This window comes from Rhynchophorus ferrugineus, unplaced genomic scaffold (genome assembly GCF_030347505.1).
Source record: "Rhynchophorus ferrugineus isolate W39M unplaced genomic scaffold, kcgeb_rfMv2 rfM2, whole genome shotgun sequence".
Lineage (NCBI taxonomy): Eukaryota > Metazoa > Arthropoda > Insecta > Coleoptera > Curculionidae > Rhynchophorus > Rhynchophorus ferrugineus.
The window spans coordinates 37,741,797-37,767,010 of NW_027472581.1; the positions used below are offsets into that span (position 1 = coordinate 37,741,797).

At 29.6% G+C, this 25,214-nt stretch overlaps 1 protein-coding gene and 1 long non-coding RNA gene across 5 annotated transcripts; one reads left to right on the top strand and one right to left on the bottom strand.

Moving 5' to 3' along the window:
• Positions 1-25,214, bottom strand: LOC143191971 (23 kDa integral membrane protein). Of its 2 annotated transcripts, none has more exons than XM_076397434.1 (6): positions 24,854-25,214; positions 19,582-19,770; positions 6,382-6,561; positions 5,009-5,092; positions 4,756-4,950; positions 1-725 (listed from the first exon to the last, which is right to left on the bottom strand). In XM_076397434.1, exons 1-6 carry the CDS (start codon positions 24,911-24,913, stop codon positions 615-617), a joined length of 819 nt encoding a protein of 272 aa, XP_076253549.1. In that variant the 5' UTR covers positions 24,914-25,214; the 3' UTR covers positions 1-614. The 2 variants fall into 2 exon arrangements, with proteins under 2 accessions (XP_076253549.1, XP_076253550.1); XM_076397435.1 differs by having other exon boundaries at positions 1-893; positions 24,854-25,210.
• Positions 9,438-11,985, top strand: LOC143191972 (uncharacterized). Of its 3 annotated transcripts, none has more exons than XR_013004683.1 (5): positions 9,438-9,680; positions 10,115-10,615; positions 10,692-10,809; positions 10,868-11,381; positions 11,516-11,985. It is a non-coding gene; the product is annotated as an uncharacterized LOC143191972 (long non-coding RNA). The 3 variants fall into 3 exon arrangements; XR_013004682.1 differs by lacking the exon at positions 9,438-9,680 and having other exon boundaries at positions 9,963-10,615; positions 10,868-11,082; positions 11,176-11,381; XR_013004681.1 differs by lacking the exon at positions 9,438-9,680 and having other exon boundaries at positions 9,963-10,615.

The following is a 25,214-nucleotide window of genomic DNA, read 5'->3' on the forward strand; positions in this document are numbered from 1 at the left end:
TTCTCATATATAGAAATATGGTTTATTTATAAAATTATTGGACATTGTTCGTTTATTTACAATAATACCTTAAAATTATTACAATAACATAACGAGTATTGCTATTGGACGTAATGCTGACGATTTTAATGTCTATAAAATTTTTAGCACATATAACACTAACAACTAAATAATTTGTACAAAGAAACAACTTAAAAGCTAAATTAGTTCTAGTTGAAACATACAGAGATATTCGACCAACGTTTTATAAATATAAATGGGTAACTAAATAATAATTGTTTTCTTAATCTAAGCGATAACAATAACTATGAGATATGGCTAGTGCTGTTTTTTAAACATTATGATATTTTTAAATATCGTTCTGATTCGGATAAAACAAAAAAAAATACAACTAATGATGATGAAATTATGATGTTGATGAAACATTCTCTATTTCATGAACACTATTTGGTTTGGTTGAAAAAAATAAGTTATATATATTATTCAACCAATAATTAAATAATATATTCAACTCGTTCGCATGTGATGCTTTTGATATATAGCGAATCAACGATAATATCGCGTTTTGGTATCAACATTTAAATTACAATTGTGATTTTTGTTTCGTTGGTTCCTTATGACTCCGAATGTCCTTGTAAATCTCTGCCGTTGTGGATCTTTATGACCTCGTCTTCTTCGCTTCGAATTCCATTCGCCAGCCAACATGTTAAAAATATGCCTAAAATCTGCAAAGGAAATTTGTGTAGTGGTTAATGGAGGCTTTAACTCCGCGACTGAGATAAAGGTGGTGGTTTGATCGTGGGAATTTTTATAGCGGGGGAGATTTTAAGCTTATTTTATTATTCTTCTCGACACATGCTGGCCAACACGCAAGTTAAGAAGATCCCAATAATCTGAAAATAATCAAACTTTCGTCAGTTAAAATCTCTTTATATTGTCGAAGATCCCGAAGAAAACCACCACCTGCAATCAGAATCATGTAAAGTGTAAGCGGAAGTAAATTACCAATTCGAGAAGTCATGTATATTTTGTTATATTCTGAAATCCATGCTGGGAAAAAGGAGTTAATGAATTATACCTGGTATATTATGATACCTTCAAGAACAATACTTTGAAAAAAGAGTTGGTGTTAGATTTTTGCATGTATTTTGTTCAGCGATATCTATTGGTGAAAATGGGATGTAATAATGTAAACAATTGCTAAACAACTTAACCTAACTGTTAAATTCTATGGTTTTGATATTTTTCTATATAAAATAACAATTTTCACTTAGTATTATGTTACATAGAATATGATACAAGGATTAGCTCAACTGAGAATGAATACAGGTTGCTTATTGGGGTATCTTCAGTGGCTGTATTGGTATGGTATATCGTTGTTGTCAAAACAGTATTCTGCTTCTTAGAGGAAGTCGTGATTATGACATTTTTTGCTGACCTTTAGGCTCATATTTAAATTCGAACGAAGTAGTATTAAAAATTTAATTAAAGTCATCATCAGGATCAATGTAATCAGATTCACTAATGAACAGAGATTCCCTGAAAAGCGTGATGTAGTTGTAACCATAGTTGGTGGAGGAAATCCTCAATATCGATACCTTATGAGTTCGAATATTCTTATGAAACGTAAAACAAGCATGGTAAATTTTAAAATGTAAAATCTACTAAGAACGAATAGAGTTATTAACATGGTTGAACATATATTTTTATTGGAAACAGGTTTTTCTACGGAAAGACGATGTGCAGGTTGAATAATTAGCATAATTAAGATAGTGTTTTTAATTATACTTGGAATTTTCTATAATAAAGAGTTTGAAATTGTTTATTTGAAAAACAACAGCAGAAGGTAGTCAGAATGTTTATATTTCTGTAGCTATTGTTTGTTTTAGTTTTGCTGTTGTGCGGCAATTTGTTTGATGTTGTCCATACAATAGCCTTACCAACATTATTTCAAAATTAATATAGATAAATAAAAAATAAAAGTTATTTATAAATTATATAACATTTATAATTTCTGTTTATAACATTCTGTATTGAAACTGATATTATTGTTTCATAAAAACAATGGACTTGTCCACTGTCAGATTATAACAAACATAGAAAATATGAGAACTGTTTTTCTATCTATTATATACTGTAATATATATTTCTCTAAAATCATTTTATTTATTTTTTCAATCTATTCTTATCTCAAATATTTTAAATATTCTCTTCAGTCCAATTTTCAACCAATTTCTGAAGGCTTCGTTTACGTATTATATCCAATGCTAAAGATATACAATTTAAAGTCAGGTAAATATAAGTCTATTCAAAGTTTTTTTCTACATACATCATCAAGATGTTTAATGTATTCCCTGCAGCAATTTGTAAATTCATTTTAGAATTAGACAATATTTTCCTTCTTATTTTATTCTAATTAAAAAGAGACACAATGCTGTCTGATTAGTTCGAACCCGTAAACGAATGAGTCTGTCAAAGTTATCCGGTTGTCAGACGTATGCAAAATTCTTGAAAGCAACAGTGATAGAAGGTTATAACTGTAACTATTGTGGCTGTATAATTAACTGTAGTTTTTAGATGTACTATAATGTTAAAATAAATTATATTTGATGACATTTTTGTTCAATTATTTTATTTAGATTAGAATTTTGTTGTATGGAAAAGCCAAACTAAACTAAAACTCAGAGTTGATGTGGCAACATTACGACGTTTTGATGTAACAAATTTAGATGACGTATGCACAAAATAACTCTGAACAGACTATATTTAGTTAGATCAAAGTTATTATAAGGATTAATTTTAAATCTAATGAACAAAGACACTATACCCAGTATGTTTTATCGTTGGCATTTAATTTAGTAAGTAAATGTAAAAGGAGAATAATATTTCAAAATGTAAACAATTCTTTTCTGAATATCTCGTTGAATGTTGTGATTGTATAAACTGAAAAACTTGTTCTTGATCAAATATTTTGCCAAATACCACTATCGTTTGCATATTAATTAAGAGGTGTTATTTTTTCACTATCGAGTCTCGAGTGACGAAAATATTTCTTTTACCGTCTGTCGCTAAATAAAATAATTAACAACATTTTTATTAAGTACCTGCGTTTAGACATACCCAGTTTTTATTGTAAGCAAAAGAACATGCTGATTATGCGGCGAGAATAATTATAACCTTGAAAACAATAATCGGTCATTATTTATTTTTAAAATTCTCGATAGTAGGTTGAATAATTCGTCACTTACGCGTACGCGTATTTATTCAACAAATTTAAAAGCCCTATTCTGAGAGTTCAATGGAATCTCCTTGTTCACTTTCTATTCGATGTTGTGCCTACGTTTTTTTTCTGGGCTAGGTGGCTAGGCTATTCATATTGCGAAACAACGTTAGGCCTGTTTGTTGTTAATAAATTAGCATACTATATACAGCGTATTTTTTATGTATACGTGAGAACGTTTTAAAATTTCCATCATCTTTATTTTTAAAAATATTCAATATTATTTTTTGGTAACTAGAATTTATTTTTGCCAGTTTACAGATTATGATTTAGTTTTGAGTAGAATTAAAAAAAAGCGCTATAGAGACTTTGCATGTATCTGGTGTATTAATAAAATGGGGTGAATTTTGGTTTTGACCTTTCGATTATTTAACATTTTCTATAAAAAGGTTTCAAGCTCAAGAGTAATAGTTTAAATCTAATTGAATTAGCATATTCGAGAATCATTATCTATCGACCATCGATTATCATTTCCATCGATGTCACATTATCTGGTTAAGTGGTATTTGAATATACTCGAAATACAAATACAATTACATAGGCAACCGAGGCAACATAGGCATTGTGCGGCAACCTACTTCACAGATCATATTTTGATATAATTAATGTTCTTTATTGATTGTGATTTCGATTTCGTTTCTATTATGACAACTTGTGTTTAGCGTTATATGAAACATATGTCATTAGGATTGGTTCATACATGAATTCTCGCTTCACTGGTCAATAAGGACTCATAAGTATGGTAATTTGCATAGGATTTATGATTTTTGAATGTATAGATCTCGATTTATTTCTTTAAATAATCAATAAGAAATTGTAAGGTTAATTAAAAACGATATAATGTCAATATAATTGGATTGGGTTTTCGCCAGTTATGTTTAATAGTTGTTGCTGCTTTCAGTTTTAGCGTATGTATATGTAAAAAGCCATTAGAACGAATATTAGAATGTACTATATACATATTGAATAATGTTACTCCAAAGTAATTTGTCTAGAAGAATGTATTACAGTTTTTATTCGATAAATAATATCTTTTGAAAGTTCAAATTTTAAAACATATTGGTAAAAATAATCTTGAAACTACTAGTTTTGTCCAAATTTGCAATAATTCGTATAAGAACGAAAATTAAAATAAAGGTTTTATTTTACATTATTGGTTTAAAAATTAAAGAAAGTAGGCTTCTGAATTAATTATTAGACACCAAAAATTTAAAAAAATAAATAAATTGAACATGAATAAAGTACGAAACTAAAAGCATGGTGTTCATTCAAGTTTCTAGATGTAAAATAAGGTGATATTGAGTTTAATATAATTCATCTAGATGTGGTAAAATATTTCGGATATTCTACTTTCATCTCAGAATAATAAAAATACGGATAAGAACTGTAATATTCTTTCATATATTATATCTAATACTACATGTTGAAAAGTTACGTGCATTAGGATAGCTCAAGTTTATGGCAAGAATACATACCTCGATAAATGCTATTCCAACTCCCACATAAACTAAGACTGTTGTGCTAGCGTGAATTTTTTCCACTAATGTGTCGTAACATCCAACTTGGTGATATACGGAATTGTCTCCCCAGCAAAACTTGTCCAAACAGCAAGAAATTGGTCTGATTTTGTCAGGCCAATCTTTAGGACCATCAACGCCGCAACATTTAAACTGAAAAAAAAAGGTTACGTCAGCATAAAATGGTTTGGTTTTGTTTAGTAAGATTTACTTGTCTTTGTAAGACGTCCCAGTAGTTCTTGTCCCTTCCATCGATGGCATCATAGGCTGTGCCGTAAGTACCAGTTCCGGTGTTCTAAAATAAATTTTAAATACATTTAGTTTTCTTGTCATACTTGTAATAACCATGTATGGTCAATAGTTGTATTTTTTATTATTATGTTATTTAATATGAATATTACTCTAATAATTAAGATATTTATCAAAACTCTCAATACTAAAATAATTTTAGAAAAGTATTATACTTATCAATTTCTTCATAACTTCAGATATTTATATATCTATACAAAATATACCTTCAAACGTAAAAAAACGAAAACTGCATTAAACTGGTAATCAAATTAGATATCTGTAATATCTCTCTCTTGGGTTAGTTGAAGCCTTCTCCTTTCTCTAAGCACTAAAAATTTTCCTTAACTTTGTAATGTTTAAGTTTACAAACAGTGTATGAAGTAGGCGTAGGTCTCAGCGTCGTTTTATTGAGTGCAGAACCTATATGGAATTTCTTTATCCACTTATTTTACGAAATTAACATTATGTGATATTTCCGTATTGACTCATTGAAGATCTTTTATTATGTTAACAAATCTTTGATTTTTACACATGAAATGTGGTTTAGTAAATCTGATAAATTAAATGAAATATTAAAACACAATTGAAACATTGGATCAAAAGTCAATAAGGAACTCTTGACACTAAGTCACGCCGGGTAATGAAGAATGTCCGGTATTGAAAATATATCAGTAACTTCATATCAGATAGAGATATATTGCAAAGGATTTGCGGCAAATTAGATTTACTTGTGTGATAACATAAAATCCTTTGAAATTTGATACTATTCACAAAATATTTAAAAAGTGATAAACAAAAATTACTCATACAATAAATCTAATTTTTAGTTATTATGTAATTTTTACTATGTTAAAATATCATTTGCAAATAGACTAAAAGAAACCATTAGCATAACATGCTTAATTATATATTCATGGGGTATTGATTAGCACTTAATTTTAGACCAAAATTTTACACATATTATATTATTGTTTTCAAATTATTTGTTTCAAAAACTTTGAAACTTGCTGTTGAATCCGAAATATAATATATGAGCTTTATAAATATTTTTGTTTCAGCTATAATAGAACTATTTGTTTGATAGTGTAGATTTTTTGTTAAAAAGTAGTCAAAAGGAGCATATATTTATATTGATAAGAAACGTTACCGCATCCTGTGATCGGATCATCATCTTGCATGGTAAGAGTATATTAGTCATGACTATCATTAGTCATTATTATTTAATATTGAGTCACTGGACAATGTAACCTAGTCACTCGGGTTTTTTATTATAATACTTAAACATCTACTTACTCTATCTCTAGTTCCAGAAACTTCGTAATAACTATCCCTATCTCTTGAGTTTGCCAGTACATGTCGTAATGATTCGGAAAGAGATTCTTTGAAAGCTACTTTGTAGTCGGTTTTGAATACAGCAGCGCTAATTCCTACTGTCAATTCCATGATGAAGACAGCAACCAGGAGACCTGCAAACTATAAAAAATTTCATAATTTTTTTTATTTTCAAAATTAATGTTTAAATTATTTGTTTAATAAATTAATTGTCAATTACACAAATGGGGTCAAATATAATATTTTAAGTAGTTGAAATGGTGATGCGAAAAGTGAAAGTGGCAGTTAATACGATACAGAAGGAGAAATATATATTTGGTTATTTAATATATATAATTTTGTTTTGGACTTTGGCTAGCCCGTTGAATATTTCACTGTTCATTGGTGAACATAATCGATTTTTAATTTACAGATTCTCACGCTTTCCCAAGTAGCACTGTTTTTATTTCGTTAATTAAATATTATCTATACCATCAAGGTAATTTTTCCTTTTAACAGCTGCTTTGAAGATTACCATTTGGCATTATGTAGTTATTTTCCATTCTAAATCTATACCGATAAATGGTAACTGATACGCTACTTATTACCGACGTTATAAACTGTATAACATGAAAATTTTGGTAGAAACATTGCAGTCCAGAATATTATCAAACACGAAGTGTTAGACAAAAGTATAATCAATATTCACAAATAATTTTGTTGTGGTAGCTATTAAAATGTAAACTACACAAAGTGACCAAAGTGAAATCGATGTGTTACATACGTCATATTTGATTAAAATAAAAATGTGTGTTCACCCTTTAGCTTTTCTACTTAATTTCAGATTATTTAGTTGCTTTTCTCTGTACATATTATAAAGGACATGCGCTTTCTCGTTGTCAGTGCAGTGATGATACATTAGTTTTGCTGTCAGCAACGGCCAATTTTGGTAAACTGGCGGATGAAGCAGAGTCGATATTCATAAATAATTTTACTACAACTATAAGTTGACGATAGCACGACTACTATATCTTTTCGGTCGTTTTTTTGTGATGTGTAATATTGCTCGACTGTTACGGCTCTGGTTATGAAAATTGTGTATTCGAAGGCTATGTGGCGTGTTTATGTTAAGACTGAACTGTTGTGATGAGGGAGACATTTAAGGTTTACTTTATATCAAAATTTTATTTCCATTTCTTTACTCTTCAACGTCTTTGTTGTGTTAAACCCATTTCCAGATTTCATGACCATGGACACAAAGACATCCTTGATATAGAGAAATTGATAAACAGGCCCTGCTATAATTTGATTTAGATATTGTCAGAACACGGTGGTTTCAATAAATATCATCCAATAAGAACAATACCAGTATTTGCATATATTATGCGGAGGAAGATGATGATGATGGATGTGAGATGGAAGATAGAACATACACTATTTAAATGCCTTCGTTGAGACAGCATCAGAGATATTTTCGAGAGATACATGATGTCCAGACTACTCAAAGGTGTGCACTATTATTGAGACCAGGGAAAAGGAAACTACAGCTATCAAGATATATAACAAGAGCATCTAGTGTATCGTTTTGAAGTAATGCTGTAGTGTTTTCTGATATGATTCGTCATATTGGGAAATGGAGTGGTTTTTAGCAGGTCAAAATCCTGCATTTCATAGAAACCTCAACGACGGAAGTCTTATTTGAAGATTTTTGACCTCAAGAAAATAGAGTATGAATAAAAGTAAAACTATAAAATGACCACAATTAAATGAACATGATAGACAGATTATCAGTAATGGATGCTTTTGTTTACATTAACAAGTAATTTGAAAACTTCAGATGATTTCCACGTAGGTCAACCTATAGGTTTTACGAATTTCTGAAGATTCTCAGACGAATATTAATCGGAGGTAGTATAAGGTCGAGATTTACATCCCCGGAGGCCACCTTAAGTGGCGGTTATAGTTTAAATTGCATTAACGCGTAGTAGTTGACCGTAAATAATAATTAATTGATAGACAATGTATTCAGTGGAAAGTTACATTTTATTGCTTATACCTTTGAAACCAATTTGACATAATTTGCATTAATTAATATACATATATTATTGAGAATAATTTATAATAGTATATTCTAGTAAATTAAGGATTATTTTAAGGAATCAGGGAGAAATAAAAACATTTATTAATAACAGCTTGATTTTGATGGAATTTAAAAAAGACGACAACATTAAAACTGCTAAATGAAACTAGTTAATATACGAAAACAAAATTAACATAGTTTAAAACCTGTTTATCGTTTAGCAATCACTTCCATAGATCGTATAAATAGATTTTCGTCATCAACGACATTTGTAAGTATATGCTATGGCTTACGTGGAATCTCAGCATTCTTTATTTTGGTAGCTTCTTCAACATCGTATATATGTATATATATATATCTTAAGCATCATGTTTCTTGTATTTATTTACTATATGCTATCGAATAAAAAAATACCATAGGTATTTTGCAACCACAAATAATTAATTGTGAGTCAATGTTGAAAATAAATGTAGGTATGCTCTTTTCAAGGCTAATAAACAAGCTTGTAAATTGCATGTAACAACTAAGATTGATTCCACAGTAATATACTTGAAGGTATTGAAAAAAATTACGAGAAATACAAACATTTTTTATTTAAATAATAAATGTTTATTTGTATTTTTTATTTTACAATAATATTAATTCGAAAAATATTTCTTATAATAAGTGCGAGTTGAAAACGGTATTGTTTTAGCTCAAGCATATTTAAATATAAAATTCTGTAATTATATAAATGGTAATAACTGCCGTTAAAGATTATGACAAGTAGACATGTTTTCTTCCATTGAAAAAAAATAACTATAATTTAAATTGTGGGTTTCAATAAATTTCTATAAACTGATGTTGGAATTTTTTAGCTAACTCCCATGATCAACAACATTCTTCTAATGTATCTGGTAGTTATAGGAGTGCATAATGTTTAATATATATATATGAGTTTGGTGTTACAAAATGAAGGTTTGGATTTCAATCAGTTTGATGATCAAACTAATTGCCGTTTATAATAATTTAGTTCACCATTCGTTGGTTTTAGGAATACTATCAATATAATCAAAATATAAAAGGCTTAATAGTTATATCAATTTTCTGATTGATATATTTTTCTTCAAACATGTTTGATGAGTAAGGAAGATGGTCTACCACTATAACTGTGTCGGTTAAAAGCTGAAAAGGGAGAAAGACACTATACTGAACATAACAAGTAAATTATTTTTAATATCCCATTTAAAATGATTCAATTTTCATTTGGGTTCAATTATGCTATAAATAATTTGGTCATAGTTCATCTTTTTCACTACCATATTTCCGGGGTTATGTAAAGTGGAGGCTAATTTTCTCTATTGTATAAGCGAGATGCAATATTATTTAAATTGATTGTATTATTTTTAAACCCATTTACATGTGATTTCATCCTTCTGATCATTTTTAAAATTTTATCATTTATCAAAATTCATCCGTGCTGTCTTTTTTAAAATCATACTCACTCATTATTCAAATTTCTCTTATTATTTATTATTTTGAGTTATTTTTTAATTTATTATTGTTCGTTAATGAAACTATTTTGCTAATTAAATGATGAAACTCTACGTTCCTCTCGATTATAATGAGGATAAAATGTGCCAAATATATTTTCAGCTAGCAGTAATGAACGCCTACCGTAATATATTGTGTTTTGCTAAGGTGTGTTTATACAAGCCCACACGAAAACATTTCATCTAGGGAAAAAAAGGCTCGACCACGTTTGTATCAAACTAATTCTGTAAATAGTATACTATATAAGGTTTGTATTTACGTTACTATAGTCTATCGAAAGTTGTTGTGAACATACGTCATTAATATATTTAATATATTGCCTGCCGCAATTTGTAAATTCGTTTTAGAATCAGACAATAGTTTCCTTCTTATTTTATACCAAGTAAAAAGTTTTTATAGTTCATTCGGTTGTCAAAGGTCTGCAAAGTTTTAAGGCTTTGTTTGTTTTTGATTAATTTCAATTCGCTGCTTATTATAACTCTGACTGAAAATTCCGAAGACAGACAGAAGAGATTGGTCTTTAATCAGAAGTCACGAAGAATCAGTCACGGTCAAGAATGAGATAATGGAGGCCCTCTCTTGGCAATAAAATTCGTTAGAAAGGTAAGGATTATTATTGTTAAATATTAAGTTTTCTCTTAAAAAAATAAGTTGCGGTTTTTATTGAAAATACTTGTAGCGCATTGTGCCTGCACTGAATATTAGTATAGACATGACACATGAAATATCTCAAAAAAGCGGATGGTGAATCAAGATCAGCTTGATGTTAACTCCATCAGAAATCAAATATATGAAATGTATAAAAACATTGCGTAGTTTTTTCAATATTAATATAATTTAATCAAATTATTTCAGAGGAAACTGTTTTCTGAGGAGTGTGAAAAGTATCGAAGAGGTCTAATGGAAATTCCATATATTGCTTTTAAAAGAATACAATTTTTAAAAGCATACAGTAAAATCAAGGAAGGGTTATTATTTCAATTTGTTTATTTAACTAATCTACCCAATGGTCACTCATAGCAAAATGATAATAAAAATAGTGTTAAGACAACAAAAGTTAATGGAAAAAGGTAAACGTTGCAATAACAATTGGTTAGGTTTTATTAGTCATAATATTTATTAATAACTCATTGCAAATATATTGTTCTTCATGCTGGAAACAGGAATGGTTAATAACGCCTTCGGTTTGCATGCATTCGATCAGACACATTGAAGAAGAAATTGACAGAAGATGAAATTATGAAGAAATGTTAGATAGATTGGAAATTAACAGCTTAGTTATTCACTTGAATTAAACGTTCTGAATCTGGATTATGACTCAATGCTGACAATTTCCAAGACAGGGTGATGAGACCGGGAACAACTTAAGGTGGGTATATAATTGATATATGATAACTCTAAGAAGTTGAATTGTAGAGTGCGAACGGTTTTTGTGCATAGATATGTGTGTGTAATTGTATGTTGTGATGTATGAGGAAAGGATGAATACTAACTGTTTTGTAGATATGGTAAATGCATTAGTTTTATCAAGAATTGTGTACACAGGTAGTAGCAGAAGAAATAAAAAATACAGTGATATCAAAATGACTTGACAAGGAAACACACAATCGAAGGAAAGAAGAACTAAACGTAAATAGGGTAAATGGCTCCCTAAAGAAAGTAAAATATATTACTTGGATATAAAATTGTTAATTAGATAGATTAGGTCACCAGGGAGATATTACTACATAAAGAACACGCCTAGAACTCTACCTCATGGAGAGGAAAAAAGTTCAACGTAAATATAATAAAACAACTCTAACCTATAAATTATTGTGGCTGTACTGTAGTTTAAATTATTCGGTAATATATGCATTAGATGTATTATAATGTTAAAATAAACTATATATATTTGATAACATTTTTGTTTCACTATATTATTTAACTAGAGTTTTGCTATGTCTCAAAGCCAAACTGAATTCAAACTCAAAGTTGATACGGCAACATTGTGACGTCATTTAATGTCATAAATTTAAATGACGTATCTTCACACCTACTTTGGATAGACTATATGTTATAAAATATCGATGATCTAAGTTAATTTTAGTAAGTAGTGTTTATTTTAGTCTTCATTTCCCATAGTTTTTAAGATTCTTCTAATATTTACTAATCATTTAAATTTATGTAAATTTCTTTGATTGCCGTTAACATTTGTTTAAAGTCCACGCATGTATAACGTTATCAAATAAAGCGTTTTATTCGTAGCTGTGAATATTGGTTATTAAAATATATCGGAGCACCTTGCTGTTTCGCATCATTTATTCAAAATTCTTCTGTTCTTAGGTAATACATTTATTGAATTATTCAAGAATAATCGTCCCACGTGTGCTAGAAAGTTAAAAGATGAAGTTAACGTATAATGTTAATTAAATGTTTAGAATATGTTTTGTTGATTTAAATACATTATAAATCTATTTCATTAATCATTATTATTTTTCTGAAGTTCGATGCTCTAACATACTGGTGTTATTACCTTTTCGTTTGATAGAAATCGTCTCTATGCACGATTTTTTTCCAGATTTCAGAACAGAAGTTAACATTGACGAATATGCGACTTTTGCAATAATCTGTAATTTTGTTAATTAATTTTATGACATATTTTTTGGACTATGTAAAAGGGTGCTTTGTTTTGGTAAAAAATGATATTTTCTTCTGTATCATGAATTATTATATTCATCTATTCTTAAGGGTTACTGCAATAAGCGTGATCTACGAACACAGTTTTTTTTACATAAAAAAAACCATTTATAAATCTAACAGCTTCTTGGATTCAAATCAATGCAATTTCTAAACCTTAAAACAAATATTGTACATTGTTTTCTATAATTTTTTTAGATGCGGTAGCTTGCAGGATTCGAGGCGACAAAATCATCGAACAAACGAATTTACCCACAGCATCAAGTTATAGGCATTGTTTATGGAATAAAGCGTATTACACTATTGATAAAAATGCGTATTTGAATGTTTTCAACTGTTAAACCATCTAAACTAACTATTAAGTTTTAGGTGAATATGGTGGAATGAGTAGGATAAGCTTGATAAATTGAACAAAGGGTTGTTGGATCGGCCCCGATGAATATGGCGCATGCAAGAGTAGTTCCAATTTCAAGTTCAAGAGAGTTTTGAGTTGCGCGGGCAACTGTAATTTCTCTGATGGTGATCAATACCTTTGATCAGTTACACTAACCAACGATATTTACAATAGGCTTAGTTATATTACATGTTCATCATGTTACTTCAAAAGATGTTATTCGGTATTTTTTTAAATCGTACAATAAATAATATAATTAAGAATGAGTAAATTAACCAGGATAGTTGGAATGTAATACAATATACTAAAAATGTGATATTAATATATTTTTATATTCAAGATAAATTCAAATATTTTGGTACTCAAATGGTTTTTGTGCAAACTATATTGTGTCAACAACTGTCAACACAACGCTGTTATAACTGTCACATGTACACGATATTTATTTATCAATAAGGTGTAGAGCCAGTATTAATACGATTCGTAGAGTGTCTGACGCTGATGTTGTTTCATTCTTGTGCCAAAACTCCGTCAATTGCTTCAATGATGATCATCATTCTCTGATTCTGATGCTCCTCATACCAAAATATGCATGGGCGCATTATCACCTAGAAATATGACAGTGTTTGACATCAATATGCTAGTCTTCATCTACTTCATCTTCATCATTGAGTATGCTGAGATATCCGCAGAAATTCGGCCAATGATTTGACTGAAAGGATCGTCTGAATATTACTTTAAAGCCGGGTAAATCATAACGGAACCATCCCCATGCAGACCGAATCTTAGGCTTCTTTTTGGGTTCTTCATACATAAACTCGGTTCTTGTAGGAAATAATATATATGATTATTTATCAGATCCTACTACATTCTTCCAATTATCAAGTGTCCAGGTTTAATGATCATTGCAACATTCCTTTCCATCTCAGCGCTGATTTCTGTTATAAAGGATTTCGCAATCGCAATCCTTCCATGAATGTTAGCTTTGTGGAGCTTCCAGCGTACTTTTTTCGACCAAATAATATGACTGAAGTGAGTGTTGAGTTCTACTGTCACTTTTACTTTGACCGTTCACATCACTCATTTTCACCAAAAGTCTTTTTTTTAAATTGATGGGTAATCACAAAAAATATTCTACTAGCACTTGTAGGATCCATATTCAAACTACAAAACATGGTAATTTTAAGAATAAAAAAATTGGGTCACACACCGAATATATTGTTTTTTTAAAAATATTTCGGACAATATTTTTAAACAGAAACAATTTCCAGCTAGTGATTATGACAATTATTCGTAACAACTGAAAACCGACGACCACAATTGCGCCATGGAAAATCTATCGAGCGGTAAAGTTACAATTGATATTGTAACAAATAATTGCATTCATCAGGTAGCTCGAACTGACCGCAATTCCAGTTAGTCACATAACGAGTGAAGGCGTTCGTTTTGCTTTTCTGTTGGGGTATTTTCTATTTCATGCTAATTCATTAATATTCCTGGTTTGTTTCGTGCATAAAAGAATTTTAACACGGATGATGAATACATTTCTGAAATAGGTTCGGCAATTAGGTTAGAGCTAGTGGAGTTATTTTTTATCAGTGTACAGTGCTTATATGGAAAACGCAATTTAGTTTATAATACTTTATATTATTTTTACATGACTGCCAGCTATTTATGACATTAAAAATATATGATAACATAATATATTTTGAGTCACCACAAATTAAAATGTAGAGGGTATAATGGTTATGTTAAACTTTGTCAATTTTGTTTAGAAAAATTGACAACTTTTCCTCTCTTTTTGGCAACATGTGGATACCGTGTCGAAAGAACGATGTTGCTTTGGCAGCGATCCAATCATCCATTCATCTAGCACGTCAGCCAAGCCATACTTCCCATTTGAGTTTCAACAGTATATCCTTCACAATTCTTACAACCTGTGGTCGAGCGCTGTCATGCAAGAGGATGGCTAAACAATTTGTCATTAAAGTTGCTCAACTGGTGATGGAAAATATCTGCAGTAACAGTTTCATTCGGTTTAGTCATACTGTATTATATGTATATCTATATCTTGTCCACCATATTCACTTAAAACTTAGCAGTTAGATGGTTTAACAGTTGATTACACTGAAAATTCGCATTTTTATCAATATATATCGCTGATGAAAATACTTGGAAGTACCTAAATTGTTTTGGTAGTAAAATTCATAAAGTATAGGGTAATTTGTTTGTTTATTAATCAGATTGAATTATTAGTGATAAACTATAATACTTAAATAATAAAAAAGGGGAAACTTAAATAACTTAAAAGACCTAGAAGACTGATGCCTAATTACAAGAAAACTTAAATCGAGTATATTTGTAACCAAATTCATTCTGAAACCTTGCTGATAGGATTACACTTCAGTATGTGAAATTTCGCCAAATTGTCCGAATTTGTTCCGAATAAATTACTTTTGCGGAAAATACTACCCCTTCAGCCGTATTTTCCAGACCTTACTCCTGCTGATTACTATTTGTTTCAACATAGGAGTCGTGATCTGTCTGACCAGCGATTCATTTTTTATGAAGAAACCAAAAAATAGGTTGCTTCGTGGATAGCCTCAACAGATACATAGTTCATTCGATATGAACTCCGTAAATTGTCTGAAAGATGAGAAAATGTAGCGGCTATCGATGTAAAATACTTTCAATAAAATATATTGTGCCAATTTTTCATAATAAAGCAGATTAAAAAACTGTTTTTAAACTAATTTTTAGGTCTAATACCATAAGCTTAATTTTAAAAATTAAATTGGTATCTAATTTTAGTTCATCCATCAACTAACACAAAAGTGAAAAACAAATTTGGTAACATTGTACGACATACTTTTTCAATTTACTATCTCTTCTTTCCTACTACTACAGCGGTCTAAAGATTTCACTATCTACGGATTTTTTTCGTAACAGTTCATTACGCAATACGAAAACAACTTTAGTGTTGGATTTAGTACTTTCTCTTTGATTTGTTTAGCATAATGGGTTAAAAAAATTATTTGACTCTATGAATATAAAATAAAAATTTGGTGATTTTAAGACATTTTACCTATATTTGTAGTAAAATATCAATGCCAAAAAATTAAGAAATCAATATATGGATATAAGAATAAATATATGCCAGTTCATAAGCTACAAACAATGTTATCGAAACAACACACTGAAATATTAAATCTTACATTTCAGCCAGAATATGTCAACATGAGGAAGTTTACTCTATAACAAAGAAGCTAAGGCATGTGTTCCACAAGGAAGTGTTACACATGTGATATACCACAAAATGGAAACTATCACGATGGCTACATTTGCTAATGATACAGCTATTGTTGTGTCGGAGACAATAGCAAAGAAGATGCATGAAAATTACAGCAAGCAAGTGAATATATAGTTAAATAATTGGGCCCAAATCTGGAAAATAAAAAAATTCGGAAATCGTATAAGCACTAATATCAATAAATAAGATTATAATTCCATATAGCAAACAACGCTAAATATCTCGGAATGAATCTTGATGCAAAACTCCGATGGAAGGAAGAAAGAAAAGGAGGGAACCGGAGTTCAAATATAGGAAAATCTATTGTTTAATTGGAAGAAAGTGTACATAATAAATTGATATTATGCAAGAAAGCAAGTCCTGGCAAGTACTGTAGGTGCACCCAGATACTATAGGGCTGATTACTTACATCGAAACCTTCAGATACCGATTTTCATTCAAGAGAATCGCAAGGATTAATGCATAGACATTATTATATCAGCGGCTGAGATAGGGCCGATGGGTCCTCCTAGATATATACCTAGATCTAGATTATTGTAAAGATAAATTATAGGTTAGTCTTCAACGACTAGTTGTTATGTAATAATGAAATAATAATTATAAATTTAAAAATAAATTGATTAAAAATTATAAACTGAAAATCATAAAGGTGAGTTTCAACTTTTATAGCTTTATTACACAAAGGTTTTCGTGGAAATACTATCTACAACCCTGGCTCAACATGTAGATTTTGCATCGTGGAGTAAAATTCGTTCTTTTTAGACGCGATCCGAGTGTCGATCGAATTTTTGATATCTAAAAAAGCCAGATCGTGTGCTGTTGACCGAAATATGATAATCTGAAGAGGTATTGTTTATAAAATACAGCGGTTGGTTACATGTTAAACGTGCTGTTCAACATCTCTAGGTTAAATTAGAAAAGATGGTAGTCTTCTTTTTAACCCTTTTCCGAAGCATCGGTAGGACATTTCTTACTTAATAACCTCTAATGAGTGCGCTGTTAATGAGCTTAAACTTGCTGGGTTAGTCAACAATCTTCGCCCAGCAACTCCTCTAATTCCGTATCTTGAAACTTCGTTGTTTACGTGGAAATCACCTAGATTGAACCTCTGGAACTATCCACTACACGGTCTAATACTAACACACCCGATATCTTATATGTCTATTGTTATCCTATGTGCTTGAGTTGCAGTTTTTTTGCACTTAATAGTAAAAAAGATTCCTGTAAAGGTGATTGTTGGGCTCAAAACTAATCATCTTTATTCACGTACATGTATATCACACTGTTTCTAATTCACAAATGTAACGATTCTAAATAAATGTTTTGTCTTGATTTTTCTAATTCCCATTGATTGATATTATATTTTGTAAAATTGTTTCAAACAAGCTTATTTTTAAATTGCTATTCCTTGTGTCTTAATTTTTATTTGATTGTTTTGGACTGGAATTTATTTGGACTGGATCTATTGTTTGATGCAGGCTCTAAACCATTCATCTCGGCACTAAGTCTAATAGCTGGTGAAGAACGATCAATTTACAGTCCATGATAGAACATATCGTTTGCAGTCTGCTTTCTGATCAATCACAATTATAAAAAATCAATGACCTAATTTTACATCAATTCTCTGGAGGGGTTGAATCCAACAAATGTGCTAATAGCAAAGTCGCCTTGTAATAGAACGACACATGTGTAGAGCAAGTAAAATATGGTTAGGTTACCTTGCGGAATGCTAGCTTACGTCTGTGTCAGTATCCTTGAATTTAATTCTAAAATACTTACTGATGCGGCATGGCTTCAACTCTAACTCAGTATGTCAACGGCTTGTCGATAGAATCAATCGAATATAAAAATACACTCTATAAAGACAACTACAGATTAAATTAAACAATTAAAAATATATTTAATCTTGCAATTGCTTGTTTTGAAAAGTTAACCTTTCGGCCTTTAAATTCCATTCAATTAATCAGGATGACATCATCGTTATGGTAATCACGTAGAGTGCAGGTGTGGCGCGTAAAACGCCAAAACAATTTCAAAAAGCCGAATTTTTGCCATTGTGTCCCGCTTTGTGACCTCTGTCGAAAGAAGAATAAACATTCAACGTGTGCTTTGCTGACCAATAATTTGTGCGTGGTATACAAATGTCGAGAATCCCGTTAATAAAGAAACCGTAAACAACCTGATGATTTTATTAGTGTAATAATGTTTTCATACCTTCTTGTATTGTTCGATACTTTGGTATTTTTTAAGTAATTACTGTTGATATTAAAGAAAAATACAGGATAAGTTATGCAACTTTATCGCATACATTTCCATTTAATTTATTTCTTATGTAATAATTAAATATTTAAATGATATGGGAATACATTTAGTACTTGTGTAATTTGTAAAACATGCATATGCACAAGAAAATGAAAATCTCACCAAGGGGATTCTTAAATAAAAATAAATTAGTTCATTATTCATATAAGAAGGTTTTTCAACAAGAAATATTTGAAGACGACAATTGGAAGATAGTTGAAAATCGAAAAGTTATTGGATAATTTTAAAAGAAGTGTATATTCTTTCGACATGAAATTCCAGCACTTGCAAGAAATTGTCAATAATAGGGGCAATATTTTTAACGACATATTTTTAAAGATTTAAATAAAAAATGTATATAAAGAGATAATAGCTACAAATATTAGAATTTAGAGAAAAGCTCTCACTTTATGGAAAAGTATAATACAATCAGAGAAGTATATTTTATATACGAATTGATTTTTTTAGTGGCGTTTATTGAGATCAAGGTAGTTCGTTGACTGTGGTTTAAAATGGATAAAATACAAGCGAATACCGAATATCGTTGAGTGCGTTGGTCAGCTATTGATTTTCTGTTATTTTACTTTCATATATAATGTGGTGAACTCGTTGGAATTAAAAAAATCAAGATAATAAACTTTATGGCTCAACTGACATTTGGTATTTAAATTGTTTTAGAAATTTACTGGATATATTATTAACATTATATATGACAGCTTAATCGATAAAATAATAAGTGCATTTAGTCCTAATGATTTTAAAAACTGAGTGAAATAACGAGGTAATGTATAGGTAAAAGTATTAAATAGAAACAAGAAAAGAAACTGAAATCTTTTTAAATACTCTAACAATTACAATAAATAATTGATATCAAATAATATTACTTACTGCCATCAGAAGAGTATATGATTCTCTCATAGCACCGAGACAGCCAATGAAAGCGACAATTGTGACAATTGCTCCACCACATATCATTGCTATGGCCATTTTTACCAAGTCACTTTCAGCTATTCTGTTGAAATCTGCCATTTCGGTTAAAATAAGGGCCCCAGCTATGATGATTCCTATACCGGATAGCTGAAAATAAAAATAAATAAATATGTTATACATTTGTTATAAGTAAATTTAAAATATTTTTTTATAGTTATTTCTAAATATTATATGATTATATATTGAAATATTGATGCTCGAAGAGATGTTATATAATTTATAAGGAAAAATATAAAAAAATATTGAACAAAAGATTTGAGCTTTGAAGAGATAGTTAGATTTTGTCTTTGTTAAACAATGTTAATGTGTTAACGTACAAATGTTGAACCCTATGGTTTGTTCTGATGACCAAATAAAAGGATACCTTTTTAATAAACTTCATCATTCGCTTTTCTAAATTGAGTGTGCATTAAATTATGATGAACCAACTAACAAAAAATTATATGCCGTTAATTAAATGAGTAATAATTATATATGAAAGTTAACATCATCCCTAAATAGATATTATTTTATCACTTCATGAATATCTGCGACCACGTTTGTTATTCTTCAATATATTAAAAATGTTAGAGGGGGAGGTTAGCTGTATTTATTATATACATTGAAACAAAACATTGGTGTAATTATTATTCATTTTTACGTGGATTCATAAAACCAATCATTCACGAAAATGTGGATTGTTTCTTCAGATATCTGTTCTTTTTAAAAATGATACTATTGATGTTTTCAGTACACAAATCATATGGTATCAAGATTATGAGTTTTTTATATGATTCTTCTCATGTTAAATTAGCAATTTTGCTACTGAATAGCCAGAATACAAAAAAGAACGATATGCCTTACAAATTTATAGATATTGTATTACATTTCCGGATTTTATAAATTTGTAATGATGCCAATCTTCTCATACTAATTCGGGATTAGTAATCATATACCATAAAAGCACGTATAATCAGTTGAAAAGGAGGTATTATATATTGTTTAGAGTAGGACACGTCATCTTTCAAACTATCGCAATAAACTGATCTTTCAACCTTCAGATAATTTGTGTGCAGTGTCAAATCGTTGGTAACTCTTATTTAATTTGTCCAATTAATACTGCTGACAGACTTCGTCGTGAATCAGATCAATATCCGGAGATTGGATACCATGTGACAATAGAGCTTGTGGACAATTGAACTTTTGTAGAGAGTAATTAATTCTTTTTATAAAATATGCTTTTCCTGTTGGTTTTTGATATTAGCGAAATTACTTGGTATTGTTTTTGAAGACTTGTTTTGAAACTATTGGGTTAAACTAAATAATAAATAACATAAATTATTTGCGTATTTTAACTAGAATATATTTTACTTAATTTATTACTATGTACGTTGAAAAAACAATATAACAACATCCGTATGGAGGATACGTTGTAATTACTGCATTACATTTATTTCAATTCAATGAAAATTCTGTGGAATTTTAAATGATTTTCATGGCAGCTTTGATGTGGGACTGAACATGAACAATGTAATAGTAAAAAAAAATGACTGGAAGGTTATTAGAACCGAAAAAAAAGACAATGGTAGATTTTATACGGAAAACAATGTTTGTCTTGATTGATTGTGGCTGACAATGAGATATTGTGATTATAATTAAATGCTTTTAACCCGAGCTGAGAACAGTTATCTATGTTATATTCATATTAACATATAACAGTATTTTTAAAGAATAGATTCGTATATCATATATCAAAGAAGTGAATGATGATCTTAGAGTTGCGTTGGTTGTTATTAATTCAACAATAATTTAATTTAGTAATATGTGAACAAATTAATTTATGATAAGATTTAACATATATCAAGATCATAACCTTGAAATATTAATTTTATAGTATTATATATACTTTTTAAATTGTCTTCGAACATAATAACATTACTAACGGGGATTTTTTAATTTGAACAAATCTGTCGTTGTTGAGAATTGATTACTTTTAGAAGTATATGGTGCTGATTTAAGAGTGAGAAGTTATTGCGGTTGTTAAAGCCACCGGTGTAGATATAGCGAATTTAACGTCTAAAACAAGGCACATAGATTTTGAAAGTGTATAGAGAATTGAAAGTTCATGTCTAAAAAATCCGTAATAAGTTGTAATTTATGAGTTTTCATTAAGAAATCCTGATCAGAAATGGGAACTAATTATTTGATAACGTGTCAAAGTTTGTTTAAGAAATGTTTAAATGCTATCCGACACGTCTTATTCGTCGGACATTGCTCCTTCTGATTTTTATTTAGTTCGAACGGAAGCACATCATATCTAAAAACTGCTCATATACCAGGTGTGTCGGCAATTACATTCTAGTTTCTGTAATATATTTCCAGTCGTAAGTATGTAATGTTTTTGTTTCACATATATGGCAAAATTAGATTACGATTTACAATTTTTCGAAAATGTCAAGTTTTGTGCCTGAAAACATGTATTTGCGGCATGCATTACTTCTTATGTTTCATCAAAATAAAAAATTCACTGAAAGTCATCGTTTTCGCGTAGATACTTATGAGTATGCTTCAGCGATAAGAATATGAGAAAAGTATGTGGGGAGTAGTTGTAATTTGTGAGCGATTACATGGAAATGATTACAGCGATGGAAAAAATCCAAAAGATGGCAAATTAGATGCTACATGAATTGGTTGACAAAAAATCGAAAAGTCGTCAGTCAACTACTTTTTCAAATGTATGAAAGGAAGTCACTATCACCTGGCGAAGTGAACTCATGGACTGTAAGGCAGAATCGCTTTGGTCGTTCTATGCCTGTTGGAACTAGGTTGGTGTCGTATATTATAAACTGTTAAAACCTGAAGAAACGGTTAATTCTGAGAAAACAAATGATTAACTTGTATTATGAATTGATCGAAACTCAATACTCTTAAAGATATGTCAAGGTGATTTTGCAGCATGACAACGCTCTGTGAAGCGCTTATACAGCAAAGCTAATCAAAGAACTCTTGATATCACTTGAATGGAAAGCTCCATCCACTTCTTTATTTATACTCTTCAAACCTGTCTCCATCCGATTATTTTTCACATCGATAGCGTACCCATTTGAAATTGATTGATTGATTTAGCTGAAAGACGAAACAGTTCTTTTTGAATAAAATCCATAAATTGTCTGAGAGATTGGCAAACTGTAAAGAACCAAATGGTCTAGACCAAATGGCCATGACTTCCAATTATAAAACATAACTCTGATGTTGTAAGTGTATGCCACCAGAAAGATGATAAAATATAGTAAGTTATTGTTCAAGAATATTTTTAATAAAATATAAGGCTCTGTTCTCTCATAATACATTATTATATAAAATAGACCAACCTTATCAATGTATTTTATTTAAAATTTAAAGTAATTTTTCTATTTTATTTTCTATATACTTTTTAGCTTCTTTTTCACAGGTGTTCGATCAGGTTATGGACCACAGTCCGGAACAACTGGTAATAATAAGGAGTAACATCTACTAAATAAGGCGGATGGGATAACAAGCGAAATTCTCAAAGTACCTCCAAAGTTTCCTTGACTACTTTCAACTACTTTAACATGCGGTCTAATGTTGTTTTGAAACATCATTGTCATTGTCATGACTTTTGGCATATTGAGTGTGTTTTAGCTTCAGTGTTCAGATCAATTGCATAATTCTTGTTGGTATGTTTCCCAGTGATGATTTTGTTAGATTGAAGCAGCCAATAGTTATATAACTCTGAGTAGATATCATTAAATACATGCATGATGTTAGTTGCTGTTATCATATCACGATATTATTCTATGCAAAACATTTTATTGGACGCTTTTTTGCTTGAGTTCAATGGAATTCAATTTCCTTATCTCTATCCCATGACCTTGACATGACATGGGTCGTTTGTTTAGTCGTTCACGCTAGCTCCATTGTGGTTGCATATATATTTTAGTCTAATAATTTAAGACAGTATCTTCATACTTTTGGTTTTCCCCTTAATGACAAATTTGTCATCTTTTTTAGGAGGAAATATTGATGCCTTAAATTGTACTTTTTATTCCCTTTGTACATTTCTGAAGAATATTAAACAACAAATTTTTAAATTTCTACCAATGCAAATCTTAAACAAGAAACGAAAAGTGGTTGAAATATATATTTTTTTTAAATTCTTATTAGTAAACCAGTTTGATAATATCCTAATAGCAAACCAGTAATTCGTACATTTAAAACATAATAAGTATTAAATTTCAATTTTAAGTTCTTACGTTAAGAGACCTTTCTAATTTCTGTTTGTTAGAGTTATAATTAAACTTGAAATGTAATATTCAATGGTATTCATGTAATGCATTCTTTCAAAAATAGGCGCGGTTCAAAACTAAAAAAGAAAACTACTGCCATGCCCAATTTATTGTAATTACATTCACTACTTAATCTGGATTAGTGCAATAGTTGCAAGAGAACTACTGTTATTATATAATCTGCAAAAATATAAATCTTCAAGAATTAGAACAATTCAATATTTAATATTAACTATATTAAGATCTATTTATAAAAAGAGAAATGTCAGTATATAAAGTCTGATGTATAAAGATCAAACAATTGTTAAAGCTAGATCATGATAAGGATATACTAATTGACTCTTATTCAATCAGAGCTTTTTGAATTTATATAAAATAATCTTAATAAAGAAATTGGTTATTTTTAGCTAGGTATTTAGCCTGTTTCACATTCTATATGTTAATATTGGTTAAATATTAAAATATATATTTAGTTTATCAAATTATTTTTTCTTGTATCTCTTGATTAGATTGTGGGACAAATTTAAAAATAGTTCTGAAGGATATATTCATAATTAATTATAATAAAGTTCGTGGTTGATAATTATAATTATTCTTGATGTAGTTTAATGCATGAATATAAAGAATAATTAATCATTTATTGTTGTTTCCATTGATTAATATTAATTTTCTTATGTTTAAAGAAGCAGGTATTTTTATTTAGGAAAAAATATTCAAATATATTTACCAAAAATGCATATGATTAAGGAATATAACATATAACTATCATTATTAAACCTCTAATAAAAAGAAAATAATAGAAATTATATTAATTAATAATTAATTTCCACATCATATTTAATATTTTTATTACAATTAATTTTAATTTAAAATTAAATACTTACCGTTAAAAATATATTGAATATAAAGAGCACAGTTTTCATCATCTGAATTCCAACCCCCATTTTGCTGCTTCACTATTAAACAACAAACAATAAAAAATGGCACTACGTCACCGCCGACTTGTCGAAACCGATATAGAAAATAATCTCTTTAATATTTAAAGACCTAAACGGTTACAGTGTTGACGCTGATATTCTTCTGCTGACCTCTTTCGGTACCACCACGAAAACTGTTGATCCTTGTGCAAGGACAGACCGTCAAATGAGTACGATCGACTAGCAAGTCAGCTTTTCGCTGAAACCTTTATTAACTTTGAAAATTAACTAATGATTTTCATTGGTGGGGAACGCTATTTTACTCACA

Coding starts and splice junctions, on each gene's coding strand:
- LOC143191971 (XM_076397434.1), bottom strand. CDS start 24,913: ATGGGGGTTGGAATTCAGATGATGAAAACTGTGCTCTTTATATTCAAT. Junction 19,771..24,853: donor TATTCAATATATTTTTAACG/GTAAGTATTTAA, acceptor TTTTATTTTCAG/CTATCCGGTATAGGAATCAT. Junction 726..4,755: donor TTGGAATAGCATTTATCGAG/GTATGTATTCTT, acceptor TTTCCTTTGCAG/ATTTTAGGCATATTTTTAAC.